At 38.5% G+C, this 26,277-nt stretch overlaps 1 protein-coding gene across 2 annotated transcripts; it reads left to right on the plus strand.

Moving 5' to 3' along the window:
* The first annotated feature begins 10,041 nt into the window (after positions 1-10,041).
* BRD7 (bromodomain containing 7) lies at positions 10,042-25,874 on the plus strand. Of its 2 annotated transcripts, XM_057396552.1 has the most exons (17): positions 10,042-10,169; positions 10,523-10,731; positions 11,450-11,579; positions 11,978-12,035; positions 13,727-13,871; positions 15,211-15,321; positions 15,683-15,867; positions 16,660-16,783; positions 17,396-17,471; positions 18,367-18,474; positions 19,041-19,173; positions 20,102-20,213; positions 21,939-21,995; positions 22,885-22,996; positions 23,143-23,286; positions 24,394-24,537; positions 25,361-25,874. In XM_057396552.1, the coding sequence occupies exons 1-17, from the start codon at positions 10,121-10,123 to the stop codon at positions 25,423-25,425; spliced, it is 1,962 nt and encodes a 653-aa protein (XP_057252535.1). In that variant the 5' UTR covers positions 10,042-10,120; the 3' UTR covers positions 25,426-25,874. The 2 variants fall into 2 exon arrangements, with proteins under 2 accessions (XP_057252535.1, XP_057252536.1); XM_057396553.1 differs by lacking the exon at positions 21,939-21,995 and having other exon boundaries at positions 10,106-10,169.
* Positions 25,875-26,277: the final 403 nt, after the last annotated feature.

A 26,277-nucleotide genomic window follows, 5' to 3' on the forward strand; every position in this document is an offset into this window, starting at 1 on the left:
AATAAAAAGCAGAATCTTAAACCAAAAGTTCGTATCAATTTTTATGTGATAGTAATTTCTAAGTATTAATTTCTAATAGATCCATAGCCTGCAATGGGTCCTTAATATTTGGAAATTGAAATAGTATTATTTCAGTTACATATAACCAGCAATCCAAAGGGTCAAGTGACTTATAATACATCCTATTCATGCTGCTGTCCTCCAAGCTTTCTCTCAAAAAACATAAGGAGGATATCAGAGGCTATAGAAATACGCTACAAATTGTGTGTTCCCCATCCACACTACATCTTTGGTCAGCAGTACCTCTTGGAAGGTTCAGGAGATAGGATGCACAACATAAGAAGATAACTATCTGCTACCTTGCTTGTTATGGGAAAGTTAAAAATATTTCAGGTCTAATTTATATAAAAATCTGTGGAGTGCTGAAGGTATTCTGGAAGAATATGATCCAGGATGTCATCACCATACCAACAAGCATGATAAGCAGCTGATCAGCCATCACTGATGTTGTCTATCTTCTGAGGCACAGGAGTACACTCCACACTACTTTAAAAAGTAAGCCAATTTCTCCAGCTCTTACAGGCAACATGTGAAGTCCTCACTTCTGGATTGGCCAAGAAACATAATAATATGACACAGATAAATTTACCTAAGCTAAGGTCCCAGTGCATTAGGACCCTCTGGGTCACAACCCTGGTCACTTGCTCTTAAAATTAGCAAGTAACTGCTACTTCTTTCAGTATCTATATTTGGTACAATTACCAAGGACAAGGCTAAATCATATCTTCAGCTTAATCTGAACAGCCCAGGCTGAAGTTGTTCTTAAATTTTATTTCATTCTGAGGCTATAGGCTAAAAAGCCAAGCCAAACTCAAGCCAAGTAGGAATCAAAACATCTTTATTTTTAACTTCCTCAGTCTCAAAATGAAACCTCACTGTTATATTGATGTTTTTGTCAAACAGGAATGGAACCTTCCTCTTTTTTCCTTTGTTGTTTCTTTTCCCCAGAAAGAAAATTCCACTTGCCATTTCAGAACAGTAGTTTGACTAAAACTGACATTCCTTAGCAGGCCCCACTTAGCATGGAAAATGTTTACTTCTGCTAGAATTTGCAGAGCAGCATTACACTGATTCTTTTTTCCTCGCTTTTCTCCCTTGACATGTACACCAGTGCATACAATATAAATTTTCATCTCTGCACACAGTGCTCCACAGACCCTGTGGCATCCTGCTGAGCTTAAAACATTTTGCACCTGCCTAAAAGAAGCTTGAACTAAAAGGCAAAGAAAGGCTGGACCTTTCATTCTTTTTATTGCATGGAGAAAAATAAACGGGTTCCACCAACATGATCAACAAGCAAAAACAACACATTACCCTCCCTGTTGGCATTCACTGCACATGTGTACATGTGTTTCAGCATCACCATGCAAACTCGTGTATAACTTTGGCAAGTGTATGCATGTGCAGGAGAGCATAACATACTGTTGGTGCCCATTACCCCTGCTTTCTTGCCCCAGCTCATGCAGCTCATGGTATTTCACACAGTATTGCAGTGTCACAGTGTTGCTGGAGCATCTCAGTCATGTAAAAAATACAAAGAGCTGAGGAGAAGCTGCTGCACCTGTCATGAATATCCGGGACTCCAGACCCTAGCATATGAAAACCAAAGCTGTTACTGAAGTCACGCACAGGATGGGCTGCAGATACCCCATGGCCCTTTGCATTTTTAAAGTATGTATTTTCTACTGCAAAGTGGTTCAGGCTTTCTAACCAACTAACAGTTCATTAATAGCTTGAAGACAAACACCCTCAGTAAGAGCTGAGCTAAAACCAGAATTTATCCTACAAAAACATACTTGACTAACTACTTGAAATTAATGGTCTTTTAAAAGTAACTGTTCATGGTAATGTCTTGTACTGTGTTTAATCAGATAAAAAGCAAGTAAAAATGGTCTATTATGTACACTTGAACATAACGGATTCACTTTCCTTTGCGTATTACACCACCAAGTGGCCTAACGCTCTTATTTTTTTCTGTTCACTGTTTCCCTAGAGACAAAACTACACAAAACAAAATAAAACTAAAAAGCTGAATTGCTACCTAAAATTAAAAAATTAACTGGAGCATAATCTGAGAGATTCAGCTGCACATTTGTATTAAACTTTTTCCTATTCTATCTTACAAGTGCAAATTTAATACAAGCATAAATTTTATTATCTGTTTCTCCTCTTATAGCAATTTAGGAAAAGGTTCATCTCCACCTTTGTTTGGGTGATACATGTGTCTAATGGTGTAGTCTGATGGATCTGCTATGAACACAGGCATTTTCAGATGATTCATTAAATTTAAAATATGACATAAGCAATTAAAATACATACTGCTATAGAAGGGAGAAAAAAAAAAAAAGGAGAAAAGAATGGTTTAGGACTTCAAATAAAATCTGGCCAAGCAAGTGAATAAAAGAAATTCAGAACAAGCTTGTAATATTTTAATTGAACTAGCAAAGCTTGCAGGTATTTGAAATGAGCAGGGCTACACGAGTGAGACCAACACAATCAGACTCAGAATCAATACTAAATATAATTTGGTTACATCTCCAAAAAATATCAGATTGCACTCTCCAGTTAAAACCAGTACTGAAACTTTCCATCCTCATTTTTAGCACCCGATCTTACCCTGCTACAAGATGGCATGGCTTTTCTGGAAATCTGCTCCATATTTAAACAATTAGCTCATCATTTAGACACCACTGAGCTATAGTTTTTATGTTAAAATTATTTATTCCTTAAGCTATCTTACGGAGAGGATTTTATTAAGAGTTAAATACTCCTCCAAGCCTGAGAGACACGCTTCTTTCAGTATGATTACAGCAAATGCCAAGCAAAACTTTAGACCATGTTGTTTCAAGCACTGTAGAAAGACAGCAGCCAGGCTGCATGCAGCACTCACACAGATTTTAGCTAGACATCTACAAAAGCAGAGCTACTTCCATGCTACATGTTTATGAGCATAAGGCAATCACAGAGTGAAGCTTCTGTTCCTTTGTCCAGGTATGTGTTCCAGGAAGTCCACTCCACGATAGCCACTGCCTTAAACACCTTAGAGTAAGCTTGAAGTAGAAGAATATAACTAGTAAGCAAAATAAACAACACAATGGCATGCAGATTTCAACTAAACCCACTCAGGAATACAAGTGTGATTTGCATTCAGAAAGGACTAGCTAAACAGAAAGAGGGCATGAAGGTGAAACGCTGAGCTGGAACAAGTCACCACAGAAGACAATACCCTGCATTGAAAAATGGCCTCCACCAGTAACAGTCTAAAGAACTTACCTGCTACAACTGCTAAGAAAGGCTTCAGTCCCAACTTGTTTGCTATTCAGGTTTCTCCTTTCTTTAGCTCCAAATCCTCCATTTGACTAGGGAGAAATAGGGATGATGAATAAATCCCATTTGTCCATCCATCTCCACTCAGGAGAGAAGCTATGTGGACCCAGCTGAATCCTGTTTAATTTTCCCAACCTGTGCAGCAATAGCAGCTAAGAACCAATGTCATAAATATTCAAATTTCATGCAATTTCATGCATGTCTAGCAAAAATTGTGCTACTTTAGTTCAGTGCAACAAGGTATTTCTTCAGGTGCATAAAATAACTTCAACGGAGATTTATTAAAAGCAGCACCCACAGAATTTGGACAAGGTTGCAGGGAAAGTATTTAGGAAACACAGACTTACATAAATATACACACCTATCTAACAGAGTGATCAGTATGACTGCTCTATGGACATCAAGGTAATCATCCATAATTACAACTGAATTACAATGTTATTATAAAGTTTATTACAGTCTTAACAGATCTTGGGATAGAAACAGATTATTATGCCTATTATCACAAGTAAATTAATTAGGACTACTTTTCTTAGACAAAGTGCCATTTCTTCACCACTAATACTTTATGATGTGCTTCCAGAAGGGAGTTACCACTCCCAGAATATGCAGCACTTCAGTGCTAAAGTAAAAAAGAGAAAACACATCATAATAATGAGACAGCCTATTAAGGCTAAGGGAAACATTTCCATCTTCCACAATAGATTTTGTCAGGGCATATGCATGTGGCAAATGACATTGTCCCTTTAAGAGTCACAGAATCAAGAAAATAGTCATAACAAATCTTTTAGCTAATAAGTGAAAGTCATATTGATAGTAATACATGAATCAGTGAAACACTGTCTACATTCTTCAGCCATATGTGTTTAGATATTTTTAGAAAGGTGTGCTAGTGTAAAATACTGGGCTTAAATAAAAGTTTGTCACGAAAAAATGTTTAGCCCAATGTTTCTGTGTGTCACAGACTACAAGCCAAACCTGCTTATGAAAAACTCCCAAGCTTTTACATACTTGTACACACATGGAAATGCTCTTCCAGAGCTTTTAGCAGACTTGGCTCCTGTGCTTTGCAGTGGTCTCTGCATCCTTCTGCTTTTATCAGAATCTATCTCTTCCGTCTGGACTACACTAGTCATTAGAAAGAGGGTTTCACCAAGTTTTTTCTCTCTGTTAACACATTATATTGGTTATACTATTTACACACTGATCAAATACATACCCAGAAATGACTGTGCTCATTGCATCCTTCTTTGTTCAGTGTTCCGGGTGAAAAAAAAAAACAAAAACAAACCAAACAAAAAACAAACAAAAAAAAACCACCTACAACCAATTTAAATAATTATGTCCAGTTAAATTAATGTAGATTAATATGATCTTATGCTATCCACAGATCTCCATCCAAGTTCTTTAAAAGACAGATGAAGGTCCATGAGAAAACACTCGGACTTCTATTTTCAAACATTTCCTCTGTTACTCTTAGAGGCTAACAGTGATAGCAACATGCATTATTTTCTCTCACTCTTAAATGCTAGTTGCTATAGAAACTTGACACTGATTAAGATGAGGAAAATGATCATCAGAAAATACGCAGTGAACAGTAATTATTAATCCTGTACATTCAACCAGCAAGAATGAGACCTTGCAATTCTAATACTACACAGTGATAAAACTTACAGATGGCTTTTTAAAAATTATACCCACACAGATGTTTTGTGAATAATATCATACATGGAAACAATGTGCCCTGAAGCAGGGCTTTACATGCAGACGGTGGTTACTGCCAGCTATTTGATTCCTAACAAAAAGTATTTCAAAGAGCATAGGTAAGAGCTTTAAAAGTGACTATTCAGAAGCAACTGTTGACACGGAGGCTCTTGCCCTGGCCCAGCTCTACGTTTTGTGTGCATAAGCTGCAACAAATTTCCTTCTTATTTTGTGATGTAATTCAGGAATCCATTCAGCTGACATCTGAAATATCTCTGTTCGCATTAGCAAAACACATGCACGCTTCACGCACTTCAACTTGCAGTCACAGTAAGAATTCTACCATGTTATTGTATTAGCAAAAGTCATGCAGCTTCAGCTGACACACAGATCTTGTTACAAAGCTACATGCAGACCAAGTAACAATAAAAACTGTTAACTTTCCTAGGTGACAACACAATATTTTGAGGGCCAAAGCAATATTGTCTTTTACTTTGTAAGTAATGGAAGCTTCTCTATTTGCATTCCCTCAACCACAAAATGTATTTTGTTCAAAAAAAACAAATCATGCAGGAAGGATAAATTTACTTCCAAAAGTTGCATGTAAGAATTAAAAATCTTTATCATCAACTCCAAAAACCAAGTTCATCAAATGGGACAAAAGTTTCTGCAACCTTTAGAAGAACTAGAAGACCTCTCATCTATTTAGTCATTCTATAAGCCATATTGCACATTAACTTGAGAACATAAAAGAAATACCCATTGGTATTGAGCATTAACATCTAATAGCTTCCGTTTTAGAAATCTGATTTGCCTTCTGGAAAGCTGTGTATTAGAAACTGTGTTACATTGTTTCCATGATACTTCTTATATAGTTCCTCATTAGAAACTTACTGTATGATACTTTTTATATAGAAGTTTCTATATTATACTTCTTACATAGTTTCCAGATGATTCTGCATACAAGTGAAGAATGTTACAATTAAAGAATTATTCAGTAGGCTCAGTATTAGCATATAGCACACATCATGCAAAAAATCTTAAAATAACTAGCAGCTAATTTATTCCGCTTTAAAGCCTATTTATGGGAGGCCCCCCAATTTCTACTCAAACAGAAAATAATGACATTATATAATTTTTAGTAGCAACAGAGAAACATACAATACGTTCTTATTTTCCAGCTGGAGTTAAAGACTGTCGAAAGAAATTTGAACACTCCAGTGATCTGACATATTGTAGAGGGTCTTGCTGTGCTTGTAATCAAAACACATGCTTCATGAAACAGATTTTTAAAACCCTGTACAATAAAACTACCAATAGCTGCTCTCAGCCTTGTTCAAATTTGTCTATTTCAATGCAAATATACACCATGACAACTTTTTTTGAAGACAGGGAAAAGAAAGAAAATGTTTGACATCAAATACTTTGTCTGTTGAAGACACTTTGTTAGGAATGAAGTTAAAGCCCTTCAGCAAAAGTCCAATGGAAATCAAATGCCAATGTGTGATTTTAATTAAAGACTAGGAGAACAAAAGTTTCTTTCACAGCCATCTGCAGACTGTACACTGGAGACAGTTACAAGTTTTCCTATCTATTCTAAGTTAAAGGAAGAGAAGAAAGGAAAAAAAAATGGAGAAAAAGAAAAGGAAATGAGGGGAAAGGAGAGAAAAGGAGGAAAATACAGCATGATGAAATAAAATGCTCCACCCCTCAAATAATGATGCCAAATTTTACACCTCAAAGTAGGGTGCTACAGTTACTTCAAATCCAAGCGACAAGAGGAGGCTATAGAATATACAGTGCATATGTATACAGTATATATATGATGTATTCTTGCTGTGTGGGGATTAAATCTTTGGACTGTCATATACTGGGGAAAAAAAAAAAGAAAAACAAAAACACAACACAACACAAAGAGATCCATTTCTTGAACTTGTAAATGCTTTGAAATTATTTTCCTAGCCATAGCAACTCAAATCAGCAGAACAGCCCATTCAGGAAGCATTACAAACCTGAATTTTTGAATCTGTATTTCATGCCAACTTGGGTCTAAATCCTGGAGTCTAGAATATGACTAACAGACATCACAGAAGTATCAGACGGAAGTCAAGAGAAGGATCCAAAAGTCTGAGAGTCAGATTTCCAAGGAATTCACCAGATTAATTTAAACAGTGAAAAATGTAGGTTATTTGAATGTGGGGTTTTTGTTTGACTGCCCAGTCCCTAGGGTTCACCTACGCCATATTTCTAAGTCTTTTTCTATAATAAGAGTATGTAAGAGATTTTATTTTAATGAAAATTTTAATTACAGGTAAGTAAATCATTCCCGTAGACAGGAATTCAGAAAAACATTAAACAGTGTGAGACTTGCAGTAAATCAAAAAATCAGCCTTCTGCAGTCTGTAGCTCTGGCCATCCTGGGAGCTCTTCTGCCATGGCACCAGGCATACATCTCAGCAAAGCTCTGGCAACCTTGAGTCAGCTCTGAACACTAACAGCCTTCACTTCCATGGGGCAAAATTATAATGTGTGAACAATGTGACTGGTTGTTGAAAAATACTGTTTTATCTGAAAATACAAAACACCATCGATAGGAAATGGCACATCACAGTAAGGCCTTTATTTAACAGTTATAGAACAAACTACTTTTTAAACATGTAAATGACAGCTCTTCCAAGTCACATCCAGCATCTGTATTGAGCTGTAGAACATTCAGGATATTCCTCCTTGCACAACTGAATTCCCCTGAAATTGGAAAGGCTGTCTCTGCCTGGGGCTGAGAAGACATTATGTATTCGAAGAGGAGGCAGGGATAAGATTCCTTTAATTTCCTCTGATGCTACAGGTAACTGCAAAGCTGGTTCTCAGGGAAGTGACAAGCAAGACCCAACAACAGTGCTTTTGAATACTACCGAGGAATGAAGCATCTTCTCTTTCCAAGCTTGCCCAAGCTGAACAGTGATTTGAAAGGCTATATGAGTAGTTTTGAGGGGAAAGAAATACCGCTTTCTTAATGGGAAAAGAGAGCTAGAGACAAAGATGGCAAACCCAGTGTATGCCAGGTGTGTGTGTGTGTGTGTGCTAACAGTTAAGAACAAGTATCTTTCTCTCACCCATGGAATGTTATTGAAGGAGACAACTAGAAAGAGCAGCTCTCAATGTTGCAATATCTCACATTACTTTTTTGTGTATCATTCTCTCAAATTTCATTAAATTCAGGACAAGAAATTTCAGGATAACAATTGAACAAATGGTCATGTCCTAACACTTAAAAGAAAAAAAAAAAAAAACAACAACTTGGAACGCCTGCCAGTCCTCTTGTAAGAATAGAAGATATAGCAACCTTTTTTTCATTCTATAAAGCACATCCTTTAAATATTTACTAGTCTTGTATTTTTTTACATGTGGCCACATTCCAAGCAAAAGCCCTCTATCTCTCGCTGAAGTATGCTTAAGAACATTCACTGCATATGTAATAAGAGTATTAAAGGATCCAGATGTGAATTAGAAAAACAACTGGGTCTATTATAGCTGAATTTCAAACTACTGGAGTAAGATCAAGCAGGAAAGCTGTGGCTTGTTCCAGAGCACCACCCACACAACTCTCTCAGTAGGTTACCAAATGACACTAAATCTAACCAGTAAAATGCAAAACAAAGCTGTCACATCTGATTGCATTCCCAGTGACTGAATGGACAATGAACAAGAGATTTTTCTCTAACTTCCCAAGCTTTCAAAATAATCCTTGTGTAGATGTACAACCACCCATATCATACATCTCTAATTAACAACTTTTTTTCTTTGGCTATGAAATGTCACATGTGAGTCAACAAACTTGAGAAGTACTTACAGGACTATTCTGTCGGAATAAAATTGAAGCTTCTCTTTTTAAATAGACACAGTTTATTCTGGGCACTCTAAACTTCAGAGAAGTAAAATTTCAAGAGGTATTACAGAATAGGTGATAGCAGGAAACATTATGTACACAGCGTTGTTGAAACAGCCACAACTCCAGTTTAAGCAGTATCAGCAAATACACTGTTAGCTTTGAAGGACTATAGTGTTATTTAATTTTGAAAACCATCTGCTTGATTCGAGAAGTACTGCCAGTAAAGGCAAATGGGTTAACTTCCACAGTTTCTAGGAAGCCTCAATTTCTAAGTTATTTTTAACCTGTAATGGGTAATACACATATATTTGCCTTAAATTAATAACCTGATTATAAAGGCTTGTTTTCGAAACTGGTGAGCATTCAGTCTAATCACTCATTCTGAAAGGCAGAGCCTGTCCCAGCCAGGGCTGGAACCATCATTGCTTTGTGTCAGAGCGCAAGACAGACCTGCCCCTTCCACTACTGCAGACCTCAGCGCACCTCTGCAAACTCTACTCTACTTCAGGCACATACAGCTTCTGCTGCTCTCGCCAGTGCAAGTCTGGCAGCAGGTTCTCAGCTTTTGGGCCTAGCTCTCAACCTCTGGGCCTCTACCTTGGCCTGTGGGTCTGCTGCAAGCTGGAGCTTTGCAGCAGCACCAGGTCAAGCAGACCCCTTCATGCCTACTCAGGTGCAACTTAAAACTACTTCAGGAAAGCAGGCTTACCCAGCACCCCTTTCACTTGTACCACACTCGCCCCCCAGCACTTACACCCACACCAAGAGCAATGCCGCAGTGCAGCCTAGGGCAAACACAGGGGTACTCGGGGTGAATCCTACAAAAGCCACTGGTGCGCAGCGCTACCCGTAGACCCGAACGCGGGGAAACACAACTGTTCCGGGGGGAGCGGTGGTCCCCAAAGAGCAGGCGAAAAACTCCCACCACCGCTCCGCGACGGCCTCGGCCCAAGCCAAGCCAGTCGCCGCCCTCCCGCCACTGCGCCCGCGCTAGCTTCAGCGCTGCTCGCCGTACCTCCCGCGCGCCAGGGGGCGCTGCCTCCTCTCCGAGAGCCCTTCCCGCCGGTCGTGCGCGGCGCCGCTTGTCGGGGGCCCGCTCTCCGGCACAACACCGCGGCCTGCGCAGGCCCGGCCGGCGCCATGGGCAAGAAACACAAGAAGCACAAGTCGGACAAGCACCCTTACGAAGGTGGGTGCGGCGCCGGCGGGCAGCGAGGTGCCACAGCGGACGCGGGGCCTCGGTCCTTCCTGCCGCCGGTCCGAGGGGGCCGCGCGGTTTACCTGGGCCCACTTCCCGGGCGTAGCGGCCTAGTGCAGCTGCTGAGCCCGAGGGGGGTTTGCTGGCTTGGATCGGGACTCGGCCTGGCGGCGCTAATTCGTTTTGAGGGAGAGGTAGAAGAGGCTGCGAGTCTGGAATGCAAATGCTGTGTGGGCTAGTGACATGCTGGGGAGGGGAGGTGGGGCGGGAGAGCTTGTGGTGGCGGGTTCAGGCTGAGGGCAGGAGCACGGTGCTCACATCGATTGTTTCTCCGCTGTTTTAAGAATACGTAGAAAAGCCACTGAAGCTGGTGCTGAAAGTTGGAGGAAGTGAGGTCGCTGAGCTCTCTACAGGAAATGCAGGACTCGATTCCAGCCTGTATGAAGACAAATCCGAACATGAGAAACACAAGGACAGGAAAAGGAAAAAGAGAAAGAAAGGAGAAAAACAAGTTCCTGGAGAAGAAAAGGAGAAAAGAAAGAGAAAAGTTAAGGTACGTATTCATGAAGCATGTATTCATGAAGCATGTAGACATACTTCAACTTCCGCTAGTCTTCACATGAAGAGGTGAGCAGGTAGAACTGTAACTTGTATCCTTAAGTTGAAACACATTCAAACTTACTATGTTAGTTTTGCAGATTCCTTTTCTCCGGGTAGTTTCATTAGAAAAAGATAAGTCATCTGGAATATCTCATCTTTCAACAAATATAGAAAATTTAAAAGGCAGGGGGGAGATTTTGCTTCTAAATTCATTTATATAAAATAAGAAGAAGGCTTTTCAAATTAAGTTCCTAATTAAAACTGAAAAAATATTTCTCGTCAAATTCTTAACATGGTAAGTAATTAAAATACATTTATTTGAAGAATTATTGGTACCTGTAATTTAAATTTACTGGCTATTTAGTAACAGCTTTTTTCTAAAACTTAAATAAAAAATCTTATTAAGAGCTTCCCTGGAAACAACTCTGTGCAGAATTGTTCCTGTCATGCTGTAAGTGGCTGTCTGTCACATTTTAAAAAATAATCCAGTGGTACGTTGCATTCTGTATCTGAATTACTTTATTGTCCAGCAGATGGAGACAGTACATAAAGTTTAAGGATTACAACTAGCCATGTGAAGTTGTTTTGAACAATCCAGAGAGCATTATGTACAGTCGTAATGCTGATTTTGCAGCTTCTGTAAGTTTCTATAACAGTATTGCACTTTCTAGGAAGATAAAAGGAAACGAGACCGAGACCCTGCAGACAGTGAGGGAGAGCAGGAAATGAAATGTCAAACACCCATCAGATTGGAATTGCCACCAGAAAAACCACTGACAAGTACTTTGTCAAAACAGGAAGGTAAGGGGGGAAAGAAAGAAATTTATTTTGTTAATTGCAGTTTTCTTTAATTGACTCAAATTTTATTGTTTTTTGTTTCTGTAGCAGGTAACTTGACATTTTTTGCCATATTGGTGTTTTCCCCATCTCATACAAAAATCTGAAACTACGTTTCTCTATACCACTTTTGCAGAATGGTACCTGGTACCTGTGTCAGAGTGGGCAGAATGTCAAGGCCAGTGAGAAAAGTAGATCCTCCATATATGTTACAGGAATTGTCACTGTATTTTTTTCACTTATGATAAACTCTCAACTTGCATCAGTTTTGTTTAGTTGATTTCTAGTATCTTGGACATTTAGTACCTCTTGCAGTCAGTTCTGTCTCACACACATTCTCCCTCCACTTCTTTTTGATCTAGAGGTGGAGCAGACACCACTTCAGGAAGCTCTGAATCAACTCATGAGACAGCTGCAGAGGTAAATGTCTGTGCTACATGCTTTCAGGGCTATAAAATGAAAATAATATACATTAAGAAAAGAGGCATATGAAAAGCTGAGTGAAAATACTGCTAAATATATTGCTAATAGGACTGGCTTAGGAATTTACTAGTTTAAGAATGCATGCATCTAACTTCTCAGTTTAAGCTTCTGGTAAACACTTCCAGTTTCAAGTTTAAGGTACTTGTAAAAAACTTCTAAAATGGGACAATTTTCTGATATGTGATGCTTTCTTTATAAGAACTCTTTTTTCAGAGAGGCCCAAGACTTTGGAATGAATTTGCCAAACCAAATCTTTTTTTACCTGGAGTTCTCCTATTTTTAGCATTATTTACTATAGAAAGGAAGTACACATTGAAAACTTGAACCACATTCTCTTACTGTTTTATTAACGAAAATGTCTTGATCAAAACACTCAGATTTGCAGAGTTCTTTCAAGTAATCTGTGGTTTAACATATTCATTGTTGACTTTAAGAATATCTCTGTGTCTTGCACAAGAGTGGTTGAAAGATCTCTCCCTTTACCTGTATCATCAGATTAAGCTTGAAACTTGATTCACAACTTTTCTCTTAACTTTAAATTTTCAAGACTTCGGTGTCAGTTTCAAGAAACTTAACAACCATAAAAATGTGGGTGGGTTTTTTTGCTACCTTTCCACACAAGCAGTCATTTTTGCTTTTGAGTCCTTTCTCTCAGTTGGAAGCTATTGTGCAAGTGTTCCACAGGTGTCACAGAATATCTGTGCCGTGTGCTTCTGCAGATGTATAGCAAAAGGCTTTTCACTGTTCTGTAGCAACTTGGAGCAGAAATTCCTAAGTCATAAGTAAGCCTCAGGAAGAAGGCCTGAAATGCCAAGGATTCCACCAGTGAGTGTAGTATCAGCACTGGTATAGGAGGCCAGTCTGACACTGGTTTGCTTTTCACTGATTTCAGTGAAAGGCAGAACAGTTTTTGCTTGGGTTTTTTTCTTTTTGCTTGCTTTGTTTTTTCAAAACACTGTTTACTTTTTCACTGGGTTCAGTGCAAAGCAAAAAAACAGTGGTTTGGGAGGAGAGTTTCTTGCCAGCTTAAAGCTAAGCCTGATCCTAAGGAGAAGATATCAACCAACTATATTTTGATTTGAATGCTATTAGAAGCACCCAGGTGCATCATTGTCTGTCAGAGATCACCAAAAGTCTTAGGGAATTTAAATGTAAAAAACTGTTAACATTAATTAGTAGTTCTATCATAACTTTTATCACCAAGCTTTCCCTTCTGTTAATTTTACTGTTAATGAAGGACAGGTATATATGACACAAGGCATGACCTGTGTTCCCTTTGTTTTTTGATGAGTTAATTATAGTACAAAACCACTTTCTGAAAACCCAGAACCTAAAAAGGGGGTGGTTTTGTTTTGTTGGTTTGAGGGGGTTTCTTATTCTTCTCAGGAGTACAAGTAGTTATCAAAATGCAAAAATAACTTCTATAATGTTTGTAGCACTTTTTCGGTATGCCTATGGGATCTGTTCAACCTTCAAAAGTGAAAGATTATGCTGACGCAAACCATTTCTAGCTTTATGGTTTTGATTCCTTTTCAATTTAATCCTTTCTTTTCTGTTTAATTTCCAAGCTCAATATGTTCTTTGTTATAAATTGAAACATAAAAAGCTGTCTTTTCATTTCTCAACAGAAAGGATCCAAGTTCTTTCTTTTCATTTCCTGTGACTGACTTTATTGCTCCTGGCTATTCCATGATCATTAAAAACCCAATGGATTTTAGTACCATGAAAGAGAAGATCAAAAATAATGGCTACCAGTCCATAGAAGAATTAAAGGTAATTCTGTAGATTTTATTTTGACTACAGAGGTGTATTTTGCTCAGTTGCCTTGAACTCTAGTATTTTATGAGAATATGAAGGTGCCAAAAGAGCCAGTACTTCTGCCTGAAGAAATGTTTCTTGTTGAATTTTAGTGAGCAAATTAATTCTGGAAGTGAAAGAAAACACTTCTGCTTTGTACATGCATATCTCAAAGATGTGGACAGTTTCAGGTTTTATACAGGATTAAATAGAACCTGTCAGTTTGTTCTTCCAATGTGTCAGATGTTTACTTAAGAATGAATACGTTACCATTTCTGTCAGAGTGCTTTCTTTTTTTGAACGTATTGCCTTTCAAAAAGCAAGGAGTCTGGTGAATTTCTTGGCTTTTCCTGTCTGTTGCTACTTCCTTATTTGTTTCCAGTCACCTCTCTGCTAGCCAGGCTTATCTAGTAGATCCACAGCTAGCCAAGGCAAGATGAGCTCAGTCTGTTGGCAGCAACCGTTTAACCCTGTGCTGTAGTTTGTCCATTCAAGGTCCTGTCTTGAAGGCCCCTAAATTTGTAGAAGGTGTGGGAGCCTGTTTTGTTGTTCTCTTCAGCAGAAATATTCTCTAGTTCTTTACAGGGTTAGATAAGCACTCAAGAAGTGTAATTTGCGTGTAACAGTTGAACTTAGGCAGATGTTGGTTAATAGTATTGGTTGTATTTTCTAGCACATTTCCTCTTTAGAACTCAAAAATTTCAGAAGAACATTTCCTGTTGTTTCAGCTGTTTCTGGTTAGTTTTTCATGTTATCATTTTGTCTTTGTAAATAGCTGAGAATGTGATAAAACATACCTGCCTGTAGAGGCTCTGCAGTGAGTATAAAAGTGAAGTTTCTAGTTCAGTCATTCAAGAAAGGAACTTCAAACAAGCATACGTTTCCTTTCCAAATTGTAACTGCAACTTTGGCATATTCCTTATAATGACTTAACTTTGAATTGCAGCTTTTCTGTTGTAAAACTTAGGTCTGTTGTCTGGTGTATGTTACTTCACCTTGTTTTTCTTATAATGACTGCTGATTGTTCAGGGAAGTGGGTAATTTTAGCTGAGAGGACTTCCATTAATACTTTTAAAACCAGACAATACTGAGTACCTAAAAATACTTTCAGGATGCTTATTGCTAGTTTTGAGACTTGTAACTTATCTTTGTTTAAATTTTTAATTAAATAGATTTCGTAGATTCATGAATTAAAAGTGTTACTTGAAGTTTATTTTTCCCCTCAAGCTTAAGACACTGCATTTGCAACAAGGATTTTAACACGGTATAATACAAAATCTTAATTTTCATTCTAAAATTAATAATGTCTTTCCAGGACAACTTCAAACTGATGTGTACTAATGCAATGATTTACAACAAACCAGACACCATTTACTACAAAGCTGCAAAAAAGTTACTGCACTCAGGGATGAAGATACTGAGCCAGGTAATAGAAAATACAAAACAAAATACTAAAAAATATACAGAAAATAATACTAAAAAAATAGAAAAGATCTGATGCTTATTTCATTCCACTTTCCTCGCAGGGATCTCATGAAAACTAATAAAAACTTCATATTTGTCAAATGCTTGCATATAAGAATTTAAATACATTGTTTCAAGGCTCAGGCTTCGGTACTGCTACTAGATCAGTTATTGAAGAAGTAGTTTGCATTTAATGTTTCATTTTTTGAACTGGCTTTATATTTGCTAATATAAGAAAGAATGAATTGAAATAAAATCCTCTCCGTGTAGGTTACGAAAAGATTCATTAAAGCAGCAGGTAAAAGGATTTCTGTGATTTTTAGGAGAGAATTCAGAGCCTGAAACAAAGTATAGAATTCATGGCTGACCTGCAGAAGACAAGGAAGCAAAAGGACAAGCCGGAACTGCAGCAAACTGGGGAAGATGAAAATGGTCATGGAAAAGACAAGGGAGAACCTGTGGATGGTGATGCTAAAGCGTTCAAAACACCTGGCAAAGAACACAAAAAGTGAAGTATTATCTCAGTAATAGTTACAGCATACACTCTTTACATGCTGCGGAAACAGGGTGACTTTTAGGGACCAGTGGGGGTTTCTCTTTTCCTAGTACTGCATAGGTGTTGAGACTTCCTTATCTCAACAGAGCAACATTTATATAAAGTGTCCTCATACACCAAAAAGAAATAAGTTTAGACTCTTTTACAATACCCTTTTTTTTATATGTATAGATAAATCTTTTTTTTTTTTTTTAATCTATATAAATGACCTTTTAAACATTTTGGTACAAATAACTATGTACCCAATTTCAAGTACTGTAGGGGGTTTTTGTATTTGAAACGTGTAAATGCATAGCTACTGAATGTATACTTCCTGAAATATCTTTTGATATTTAGAAATACCCCTTTCAGTGTTCTGAAATACTGGAGACTTTATTTTCACAGATTTGAAAATACAGACACTAAAATTCAGAGTATCTAATATTTTACCAAAACTATCCTTGTTAGTAATGTGGGAGTGATGACATAAAATCTAGCAACATCCTAAACTCAGACATTAGTATGGCTCAAGTAAGCTAAACACAGAGTTTATTAAAATAAAGCATTTACTGATACAAATCTGTCACCTACTCTTGCCAGCTGTATTTAGTGGCACTTCTGTTAGTTGTTCTGTCTACAAAAACAGTTTGCATAGGACACAAAACCAATTTCTTCACTATATCCTTTCATGGTATTTAACCAGTTGGTGTCTGTTAAATCTATCCGTTAAAGCTAGTGACTAAGTTACATGCGTTTTATTCACAGGAAGGACAAAGATCTGCTTGAAGACAAATTGCGGAGCAGTAACTTGGAAAGGGAACAAGAGCAGATTGATCGTATTGTTAGAGAATCTGGAGGGAAGTTAACAAGAAGGCTTGCAAACAGCCAGGTATGTCTTTGTGTATTTAGTAATGCCTTTCACTTTTTCATAAATAGGGTGACTTAGCATCTGGTGTCAGCTGAAACTTTAGGTATGCTTTTACTACAGTTACAGTTTACACCATTCTGCGTGTGACTGATCTTCTGTGTAACATCTTAAGGTGAAAAAAATGCGTATCAGTTGAACACATGCTGAATTTCAGCAGCAGAGCAAGTTCAGCTTGGATTTCCTGAAATTTTACATAAAGTAGTAGAAAAGTAAGAACTTCAAAAAATCTGACCTGCAAAAACCTGTAGTTCTGAAAAAGCCACATATCTGATCAAAGGTTATTAATGCTCCAGAAGAAGGAACCCAGTTTGGTAATAATGGGTCCACTTAATTTTAAACATGAATTACATATATTATCTCTTAGACTCTACAGAAACAGCAATAGTTATCATCATTTCTTAATTCCTTGTGCCTGTACCAATAATAAAATTATCTAGTGAAAATAAAAAGCTAAAGCAGCACTCACTTCTGAGTCTGACCTTTCGAAATCCCTTTCTGATTCCTGCTGATAGAACAGTTTTATTCAATGTTTTTATTAGTTTAAGAAATTGAAGTACTCTGCTGTTATTTCAGTGTGAATTTGAAAGAAGAAAACCAGATGGTACAACAACTCTGGGCCTTCTTAATCCAGTTGACCTTACTGCAGGAGGTAAGTTGGTATGATTCAGGTAACAAGCCGCTTTCACCTACCAAGGCCTGCTGCTGTTTTGCTTGAGGAGATCAGCAAATGCTGGCCAAGAACTGAATGTTTCTTTTCAGTCTGATAAAGATCCGGATTTAAAAAGCTGCAGCTCAGGGACCACATAGATAGGGACCAGTTGTGCCTCTTACTAGGAGCAGCTGGAGGGAGCCTTTAGTGGCTGCTGCATCTCCTGGGTGTGGGAGCTGCACTAGAAAGCTTTTGCCATTGGAGAAGGGAATACCTGCCATATGCTTCGGCACATCTCATTCTTGGACTCTCCTTAACTCTGGTCTGTGTACAGAATGCAGTGCCTCCTGACCCGAAAGGTCACAGATGTTCCAGAATTAGCCACTGGGAACATGTTGGTGCCATCTGTGTAATGCCACTAGCTAAAAGAGTGCAGGTGGTTGACATTTTAACTGCCAGCTCATTACAGAGCTGAACTGACTAGGTCAAGAACAGGCAGAAGTCAAGCTGAAGACTTGACTTTTCCATTTCACCTATTTGTGCAGTAGAGAACATCAGCAAGAATAAATAAAGTGTGGTCTTTCTTGTGAAGAATCAGATCCTCTTTAGTTACATAGCTTCTGTTAGTGGAGGGCAGGAAGGAAGAAGACTGATAATGAAAACTTAGTGTAAATCTTAAGTTTTCTATACTTAAGTAGTATTACCACTTGGTCCGGATTTCATGTTTAAGACTACACATAGTCTTTACTACAAAGCATTTGGGGAGGAAAGCTTTGAGAGTTGTATCCTGTTTATTCTGACATTTTGGGCTGAGTATTAAATAATTTCCACATCTTCCTATGTAACTTAACTGTGCCTAACATACTATTGCTGTGTAATACACATCCTATTCCAGAGCCAGGTTACTGCCCTGTAAAACTGGGTATGACAGCTGGAAGGCTTCAGTCAGGAGTTAATACATTACAAGGGTTCAAAGAAGATAAAAGAAACAAGGTTACTCCAGGTAAGTACTCATTTGTTTTGTGGTTAGTTTGGTTTGTTGGCTTTTTTTTTCTTTTTTTTTTTTTTTTAAACATAGATCATTCTTCTATAATGAAAACATGTTGATCTCATTAACACACAGATGGTTTGGAACTAAGGTTTTTTTCATGATAAAGTGCATTATTGCATGTCTGTCAAACAGCAGCATAGCACAAAGTCTGGCCTAATTTACACATACAAAAGGGGAGGCATGCTTAATCTTCATCTATATTGAGAAAAGGTTTTCACAAGCTTTGAGGGAGTGTAGTGGATAGCCTGAAAAGTTGTTACCAGCACCAGACTGAATTTTCATATTGTGTTAAGGTGCATAATATTGTTAATAAAACATACCTAAACAAAAATGCATTTGAGGTGGATGTTACTGGAACATGTTACATTGTGAACAGACGATATTCTGTGGAAGTTTGTTTTCACTGTAAGAAATGTGTTCCTAAAATTTCTTTTTGGGGATTGTTTTACAACCCCTTCTCACTTTTATCTGATGCACACATATCAGAGGTAATAATTAATACCGTTGTTATTCATTAGTGACATACTTGAATTACGGACCCTATAGTTCTTATGCTCCGACATATGATTCCACATTTGCCAACATAAGCAAAGAAGATTCTGACTTAATCTATTCAACATATGGGGAAGAGCCGAATCAAGGATCTTTCAGGTAATCAACCAACTAGTACGTGTATTACAGCTTTCACAATCAGAAGCAGCTATGTGTCACTGCAGGATGGGCTGTGTCTTTGCTGTTGAGTGATGTCACTATTGTATTTATAGTCTGCTGGGTTTTGTTTGTTCGATTTAAGGAACAGATAAGAGAATTTGTCTGTGAAGTGAAATTAACCAAAATTGAAGGATTTTGATAATACCGATGCATACTATACACAGACTAAAATTTAGGTATACTTATGACTAACTCTGAAGGACTTGTGTTCGAAGCCAGGAAAATGTTGAGTGGTACAAGTGTTTATACAAACTGGATATTTTAAATTTAATGAACTACATTACTGCCTTGAGTGAAACATGTATTTGGTCAAATACTGACCAAACTACTATGGTCATAGTGGGAGAGCTGAGTCCAGAGATACCAATTCCCAGTTGCATTCTTAAATACTGTGTATACTGTTTGATTTTTTTTTTTTTTTATTATTTACTACAGTGCAAATAATTAATTCTCATTGTTTCTGTTATTCTTGATTATAAAAATTTCAGCATTAAAGTCCTGTTGATTTATGAGAATTTCAAAAATGGTTACACAGTGGTATAAATTTGAATGAAATGTGGGAATACCAAAGGGAAGTACAGTGCAAGTTTTGCTCTCAGTCCAATGTAGCTGCCTGAAGCACTATAGTTTCCTAGTTTTCCAGGTGTTGTTAGGAATCTGAATGGGTTCCTCAGCTACAAAAGTCATGGATAACCAAAGCAAGCTGTCCAGTGCTACTTCTTGTATTTCTATGCTGTACATACTGGTTTGAGTTTACATAACATTTTTCCATTGAACATTTGGTATTAAAGTAGTTACATTAACTCCTTTGATCTTTAACTCCTTTGATCTTTAACTCTTTTGATCTTTAACTCTTTTGATCTTTCAGTATCCATGATTTTTTGATGAAATCACAAGATTATCCTTTCTTAATGGCTGATAGTTTGCTTGATGTTCTAACTAAAGGAGGACACTCTAGAGCTCTCAGAGAACTGGAAGTGGTAAGAGTGGATTTGGGTACTGTCAGTCTTTGGTTTTAGCACACAAGCTAAAGCTGTGTAAAGGGAAAGGCGATGCTGATCCTCTTGATGGGCTCCCTTGTAATTGATACAATTTGAAAGTGAACACTGATCTTTGTCTCCTGTGGATGGGTTTTCTGGAAAGGGATTATTCTGACTTCTTAATTAGTGAAACATGAAAATATTGAGAAGCAGTCACACATTCTTTCCATGTCTTCTCTGCCACTCTCATCAGCACTAGCTTCTATTCCATTGAGTAAGAAAACACCAGTAAGCAGTATTTTAGAAAGGAGGTGATCATGGACAGGCTTTCCTATTTCCATGAGAAATTTCTCATGTTACTAGCAGACACTCTTTAGTTCAGAAGAACTAGTAACTAGTTTTTCCCTTTGCTTGGTACAGTGCTTTTAAGCTCAGGTATGTGCTATGTAAAAATACTAACAGCTACTCTTCATCTCTTAGGAGATATCAGTATATTCCAAACATGAAGGGAATCAAAAGGGCTGGTTTGACAATGTTAACTTAATTGGCAATGTAAGAATGAGTTGAGAATCTCCACAGGACAGTTCCTGTTAACTAGAAGTTTTGCTTTGAGTTTCACATCAGTGTAAACTATTAAAATAAACAGATCATAGCCTTTTATTAATGGGTCATACATTAGCTAAGTTAATACTAGCCATAGTTCATGGATCAGCCGTCAGCCCCAGTTCAGATCTTTGCTTAGTGTTACTAGTTCAGCTCTTTTTTGGTACCCAGCAGTGACACTGAATTATAGGGTTTGTGTTGCAAGTATTAAGAGAAATACATTGCCTAGAAACAATACATTTCAGCCTCTAAAGGTCACCCTTCTATTTCTTCTTGCCCCCCAGTAAATAATCTCTGATGTGACATCACTGGGGAAGGCATGTGGACTTTGCAAAAAGCAATACAGTATGTGCTGTAAACATGAATTTTAGTAACTATTAATACGTGAAGAAAGTCCTCTAAAAACCAGCTGCTTTGTGACTTGATTTACAGAGGAAGCTTATTATAACATTATATTGTTAACCACAGAAGTCGGTCGGAGAAGCTCTCTGAGACTCAATTTGGAGTTTTAGAAAGCAGCGCTCTTTATTGCAGTGCTAGGGTGCACATGCAAATCATTTCACAAAGGTGAGCACCCAGTACTTGCTGACAGCGGATATATATTTAGCATACTCGTGCATATTCATAGCTTTTCCAGGAACTAATTATGATACTTGCACCCTAATTACGCATGTGCTTTCTTACTTAGTGGGGGTCTCTTGTGGTTGCCAGTAGTCTTCCTCACTGTGTTTACTGAATGACCTCAGTGCTTTTGCATGCTTGCAAGGTTCTAGGGCCGAGTTGGCAGCTGGTATGCCCTTGCTTCTGTTCTGTTCCAGTCTTGCTCCACATTGGGTGCCACTTGCTATCTTGAAGGCCAGCATCTTTGGTCTTTATTTACTGTCTACTTAGTTGTTATCAGCCCAGTGATGTCCCTTCCCCATCAGCCAAACATTCCTTTCTCTCTGTTAGCAAGTCAGAAAAGTTTGGTCTATTCTACTATGTTAAAAGCACACACACTATGGTTAGTTTAAAATTTAAGGTTACAGTATGTTTACCTCACTTTAAAAATACTGCATTTTGCAAGGTTTTGCTTTGACAATTAATTCTAATGCCTTTTTTAAAAATCATTTCTCAATTCAGCCATCAGAGGAGGCTGAAGTCCCACATGAAAGAAGCAATGCAATGAAAGATGTAAAGGTAAAACTTCTGAATCAGTTATCTACTCTAACCTCTCTAGCCCCACAGTTACAAAACTGCATACAGCTGCAGGGCCTGTTCAGCTACACAGAGTGACAAGCTGTAAAAGTACACTCTGCAGCTCATGACAAGGGTGTGCCATTGTGTAGGCATTTGGAGAGTAAGAATCTCAAAAAAGTTAAGTCTTAAATGAGAGTTTACATCAAGAGAACTGGAAGAAAATGTTTATATATTTTGTTTCTGATTATTTAACCATGCGTTAGATCTGGTTGGCAGATACAGTCATTTTATTGTTACCTTAATGTGATTTGGTTTAATTTGAACTTGTAACATAAGTGGGGAATATCACATGATAAACAGCGGTCTTTGAGAAGTTTTCTCAAATAACTTGCAGCCCTGTGGATGTACGATACACCTCTAAAATCATTCCACCCAAACATGTTCACTTAGTAGTAGCAGCATTTCTAGGGGAAGGGGCTGCTCTCCTGGAGCGTTCACCTGCAGCCCATGCCTTAGAATGGTTTTCAGTTTTGGCCTCAGATCTTAAAGCAGAGAATTTGTTTAGGTGAGCTCAAGGGAGTTTTATTCTTGCTTTTTCAAAATAGGGATGCTGGTCTTAAGTTTCTCTATCATTTGTGCATGCCCCAGCAGTTTTAGCAGATGCCATTTTCTGTGCAAGTATGAAACAGAATCATAAACTGAGTAACCGTAGAGCAGTGGAAGTTTCACAGGGTGTCTTTTCAGCTTTCCCTCCATATGTTCACATTTGTAGAGCAGATTAATTTTAACTAACTTTGCAGTTGGATTTTCCCCAAACAATGTTGTTGTTTCAAGGCTGATCTAAATATTATCTAAATTACTACTTGCTGCTTTTTTGTTGTTGTTTTAGATTATGGAAATTGATATTGCTGCCAGATTGGACTCTGCTAATAATGACAGGCTTACAGCACTAAAAGCAGTTACAAACTTTGGCATGCCCATAGAAGAGTTTGATTCTGAGGGTGAGTTTTCTTGGTACTTGCACGTTTGGTCTGTCTGTAACTGTTTCAGTTTCTCAATCCCTTTGCATAGTCACCCTTACTATATTTTATGTCATAATGTGAATAAATACACTCTGTTACTAGTTAGGAGTTTCTTCATTACACAGAGGCTGAAATCTTCCAGAGGAAGCTTGATGAAACAACAAAGCTGTTGAGAGAACTCCAGGATGCTCAAAATGAACGACTAAGTACAAAACCACCCCCTAATATGATTTGTCTTCTGGGTCCATCTTACAGAGAGATGCACTTGGGTAAATGCACTTTTTCTCATAATTCTTGCAGAACTGATCAAGCCTCAACTTGTGTTAACTTCAAGAAAGATAAAAGTTTTACAGTTACAGTGCAGACTTTATGCCTTGTTAGGCCTAGAAAATTCAGGGGGTTTCAATGTAAAGCCAGATGAAAGTTTTGAACAGTAATTACAAGTATTTCCTCTTTATGAAGAGATTACCCTTAAACTGATTGAGAGCTTTCTGTATGCCGCAGCAGACGACAGAAGTGTTTGGCTAGCCTATTGATTTTTACATGGTCTTTGAAAGGGGCCTGTTTAAGTATTACTAAGTTCTTAGCATAAGGCTGGCTTTACTTTAGGTTTGATCTGGTTATCATCAGTTTAATTTTACCATACCAGTCATACGTTCTTTCATTGTTTGAGCAAAGCTGCCCATCTCTTAGGTCAGTTAACACAGCCTGGGTTAATGGCAGCCTTGTAAGACAGGACTGTGTACAGGGGTAGCCATTACACAAGTAAAACCAACTTGTGCAGTACCAGCTACAGCATACGTGGTCTAAAATCACCCCCTTGAGGTGGTAAGATAAATCCCCCATTATTCAGGAAATATTATCAAATTGGTATTACACCAAGTCTAACACAGATCAAGTATTAAGTTTCTTAACATGTTTTAAGTACTTACAGCTTCCTTCTGGGCTGAAAACTACATTTATAGCAATAAGATCAGTGTCTCTGGTGTACATACAAAACTGAATGCTGGCTCCCAAAGGCCCTCTAGTGCTGACAAAGTGGCTATGGGTGCCACCAGGTTCCCCTTCCGGGTCCTGTGTTGGTGTGAGCCAAACATCTTTAGCTCACATCTTAGCTTCTGGTGTTCCTTGACCACTTCAAGCCTCACCCAGCAGCTCTTCCCTTCCTCCTCCTCTTCATAACTGTCTCTCATAGTTCCCAGTGTGTCTTGCGTAACTGCATGCAGTACAACAAACCGCTTGCTGCTGCAGATACAATACTTAATGTAGTTGCATCTGTGTTTAAACAATTAAGCTGGTTTTACAGTGTGAAGTGCTCATTTTGGGGATTTTGTGCTGGTATGCAGCATATAAACGCATCCACTTATCTTTTCCAGCGGAGAGAGTAACCAATAACCTGAAAGAACTTGCACAACAAGTGACTCCGGGTGACATTGTTAGTACATACGGAATCCGGAAAGCAATGGGAATTTCAGTTCCCTTACCTGACACGGAAGACAGCTGGGTAGATTTGACAGAGGGTGAGTGTACAGAGACGTATTATAGCATCCGTTCAACTAAAACAAAACCACATCTGCAGATCATTAGCCTGGCTTGCAGTAAAACTTGCAGTAACCCGGTTCCAACTTTCAGTTCTTCTCCCCTTTTTTAAATTCTCTTTCAAATGGGAAGTTGCTGTGCTTGGTCTCAGTCCAGAATTAATCTTCTGGTGGTATGGAATTTGCTAAGCGCAGATATCACGCTTTCTCTTTTTCCAGGCTTGTGGCTGTGCCTGCCCTTTGCTTAGTTTGGCCAGCTGCACTGCTTTGTAGGTTGACAGCATCAGGCCAGCTCAGCTTCTCCAGCCAAAAGTAACTGCTGGTTTGGGGGGAGTTTAAGGAGACAGGTCAGTGGAAAACCAAGTGCCAGAGCAGCTCCCCCCATGTGGCACACAATGGGTAAAAGTTGTGTTCCTCCCCACTCTACACAACAGGCAAGTGGTTCCTTTCAAGAAACTAACAAACACAACAAATTTATTCAGTCTGTGGTTGCAGTTAAGATATTTCTTACTAAGAAGCACAGGATTACTTCAGGAACTTACCTCTGCAAGAAAACTGCTTAAGAAATTTCAGCTGTAGAAGTGTTGAGTATTTTCCATAGCACTCTACAAGTGAGGATATGTTACAGAGCCAGCCGACACATGGCATTTTCAGTACAGACCAGTGCAGATACTCTGGCTAGTGCAGAGTATGTAGCTGACTTGAGACTGCACCAGTAGCAGATGCCAGGAGAACTCTAGGGAGTATGTGTTGCATTTAGGCATTTCCTGTGCTAACTGACCTGGTACCTACTGTAACCTTTCAGACTTTCAAGAACCTAAGAAGACTGTCACCATCCTGGAAAGAGCGTGTGGCCCAGTCACAGTCTGAGGCTCTGGTCCAGTTTACAGCCGTCTAAATGAACCCCCTTCAGGTGCATTCACCTGGCACGTGTACTTTGTGTGTTAAATTACTTTTGTTCATGAATTCTGGGGACTGGTGACACTTGAATGGTTTGTACTAGAGTTAAGTCTACTACATAAATGCACTAAATTATTCTTTTGGCATTCCTCGGTGCCTCTGATGTGTTTAAGTTTTCCTGGATTGTTAAATGTCTGGAAAAGTCAAAGCGTAAGTGAAAATGTACCTGTATATGGGTCAGGGACTCAACCAGCAGTTCCTAAAAGCATTCTATAGCCTCTGTGTCTGAGTGTGGTTGGGGCAGAAATCAGTAGTATCTGAACAGGCAAGTGTCCCTTTTTAAAATGACTGTGCAACTCCAATGATCACAAGGAAGAGAAATAAACTTTTTAAGAAATAAACTTTTTAAATACAAACAACAGACCCTGGCTTAACAGAAGATCAGCTGTGGGAGACTCTGAATGTGGAGCCGTCTCAGCGAGGCACCACCATCTGCTCCCAGGGTTCTTAAAGCTTGAGGGCAAGCCGAGGCACATACCAAGCTGGTGAGGGGAGACAGACCCACCCACTTGCTGCCAGCAGGTGAAGTATCGCACTGCTACAGGGTAGTCAGCTCTGAGAATCTCACACAGGCGATATTACTGGGAGGTACTACTGAACATTACCTGCGTGATAATTTTAGGCTGGCTTGTCAGAAAGGAGCATCTAGTTGAAAAACACCTAGCATTAAAAGTCGAGTTCCTCGTCAGCAAACCACTGCCAAAGCAGACTGACCATACAGCTTTTGGGCACTGAGGAGAAGTCAGGCACCTCCAAGTCACT

Source organism: Pezoporus wallicus, unplaced genomic scaffold (assembly GCF_028554395.1).
Source record: "Pezoporus wallicus isolate ANWC-B61680 ecotype Strahan unplaced genomic scaffold, APGP_CSIRO_Pwel_v1 contig_3324, whole genome shotgun sequence".
Classification (NCBI taxonomy): domain Eukaryota; kingdom Metazoa; phylum Chordata; class Aves; order Psittaciformes; family Psittacidae; genus Pezoporus; species Pezoporus wallicus.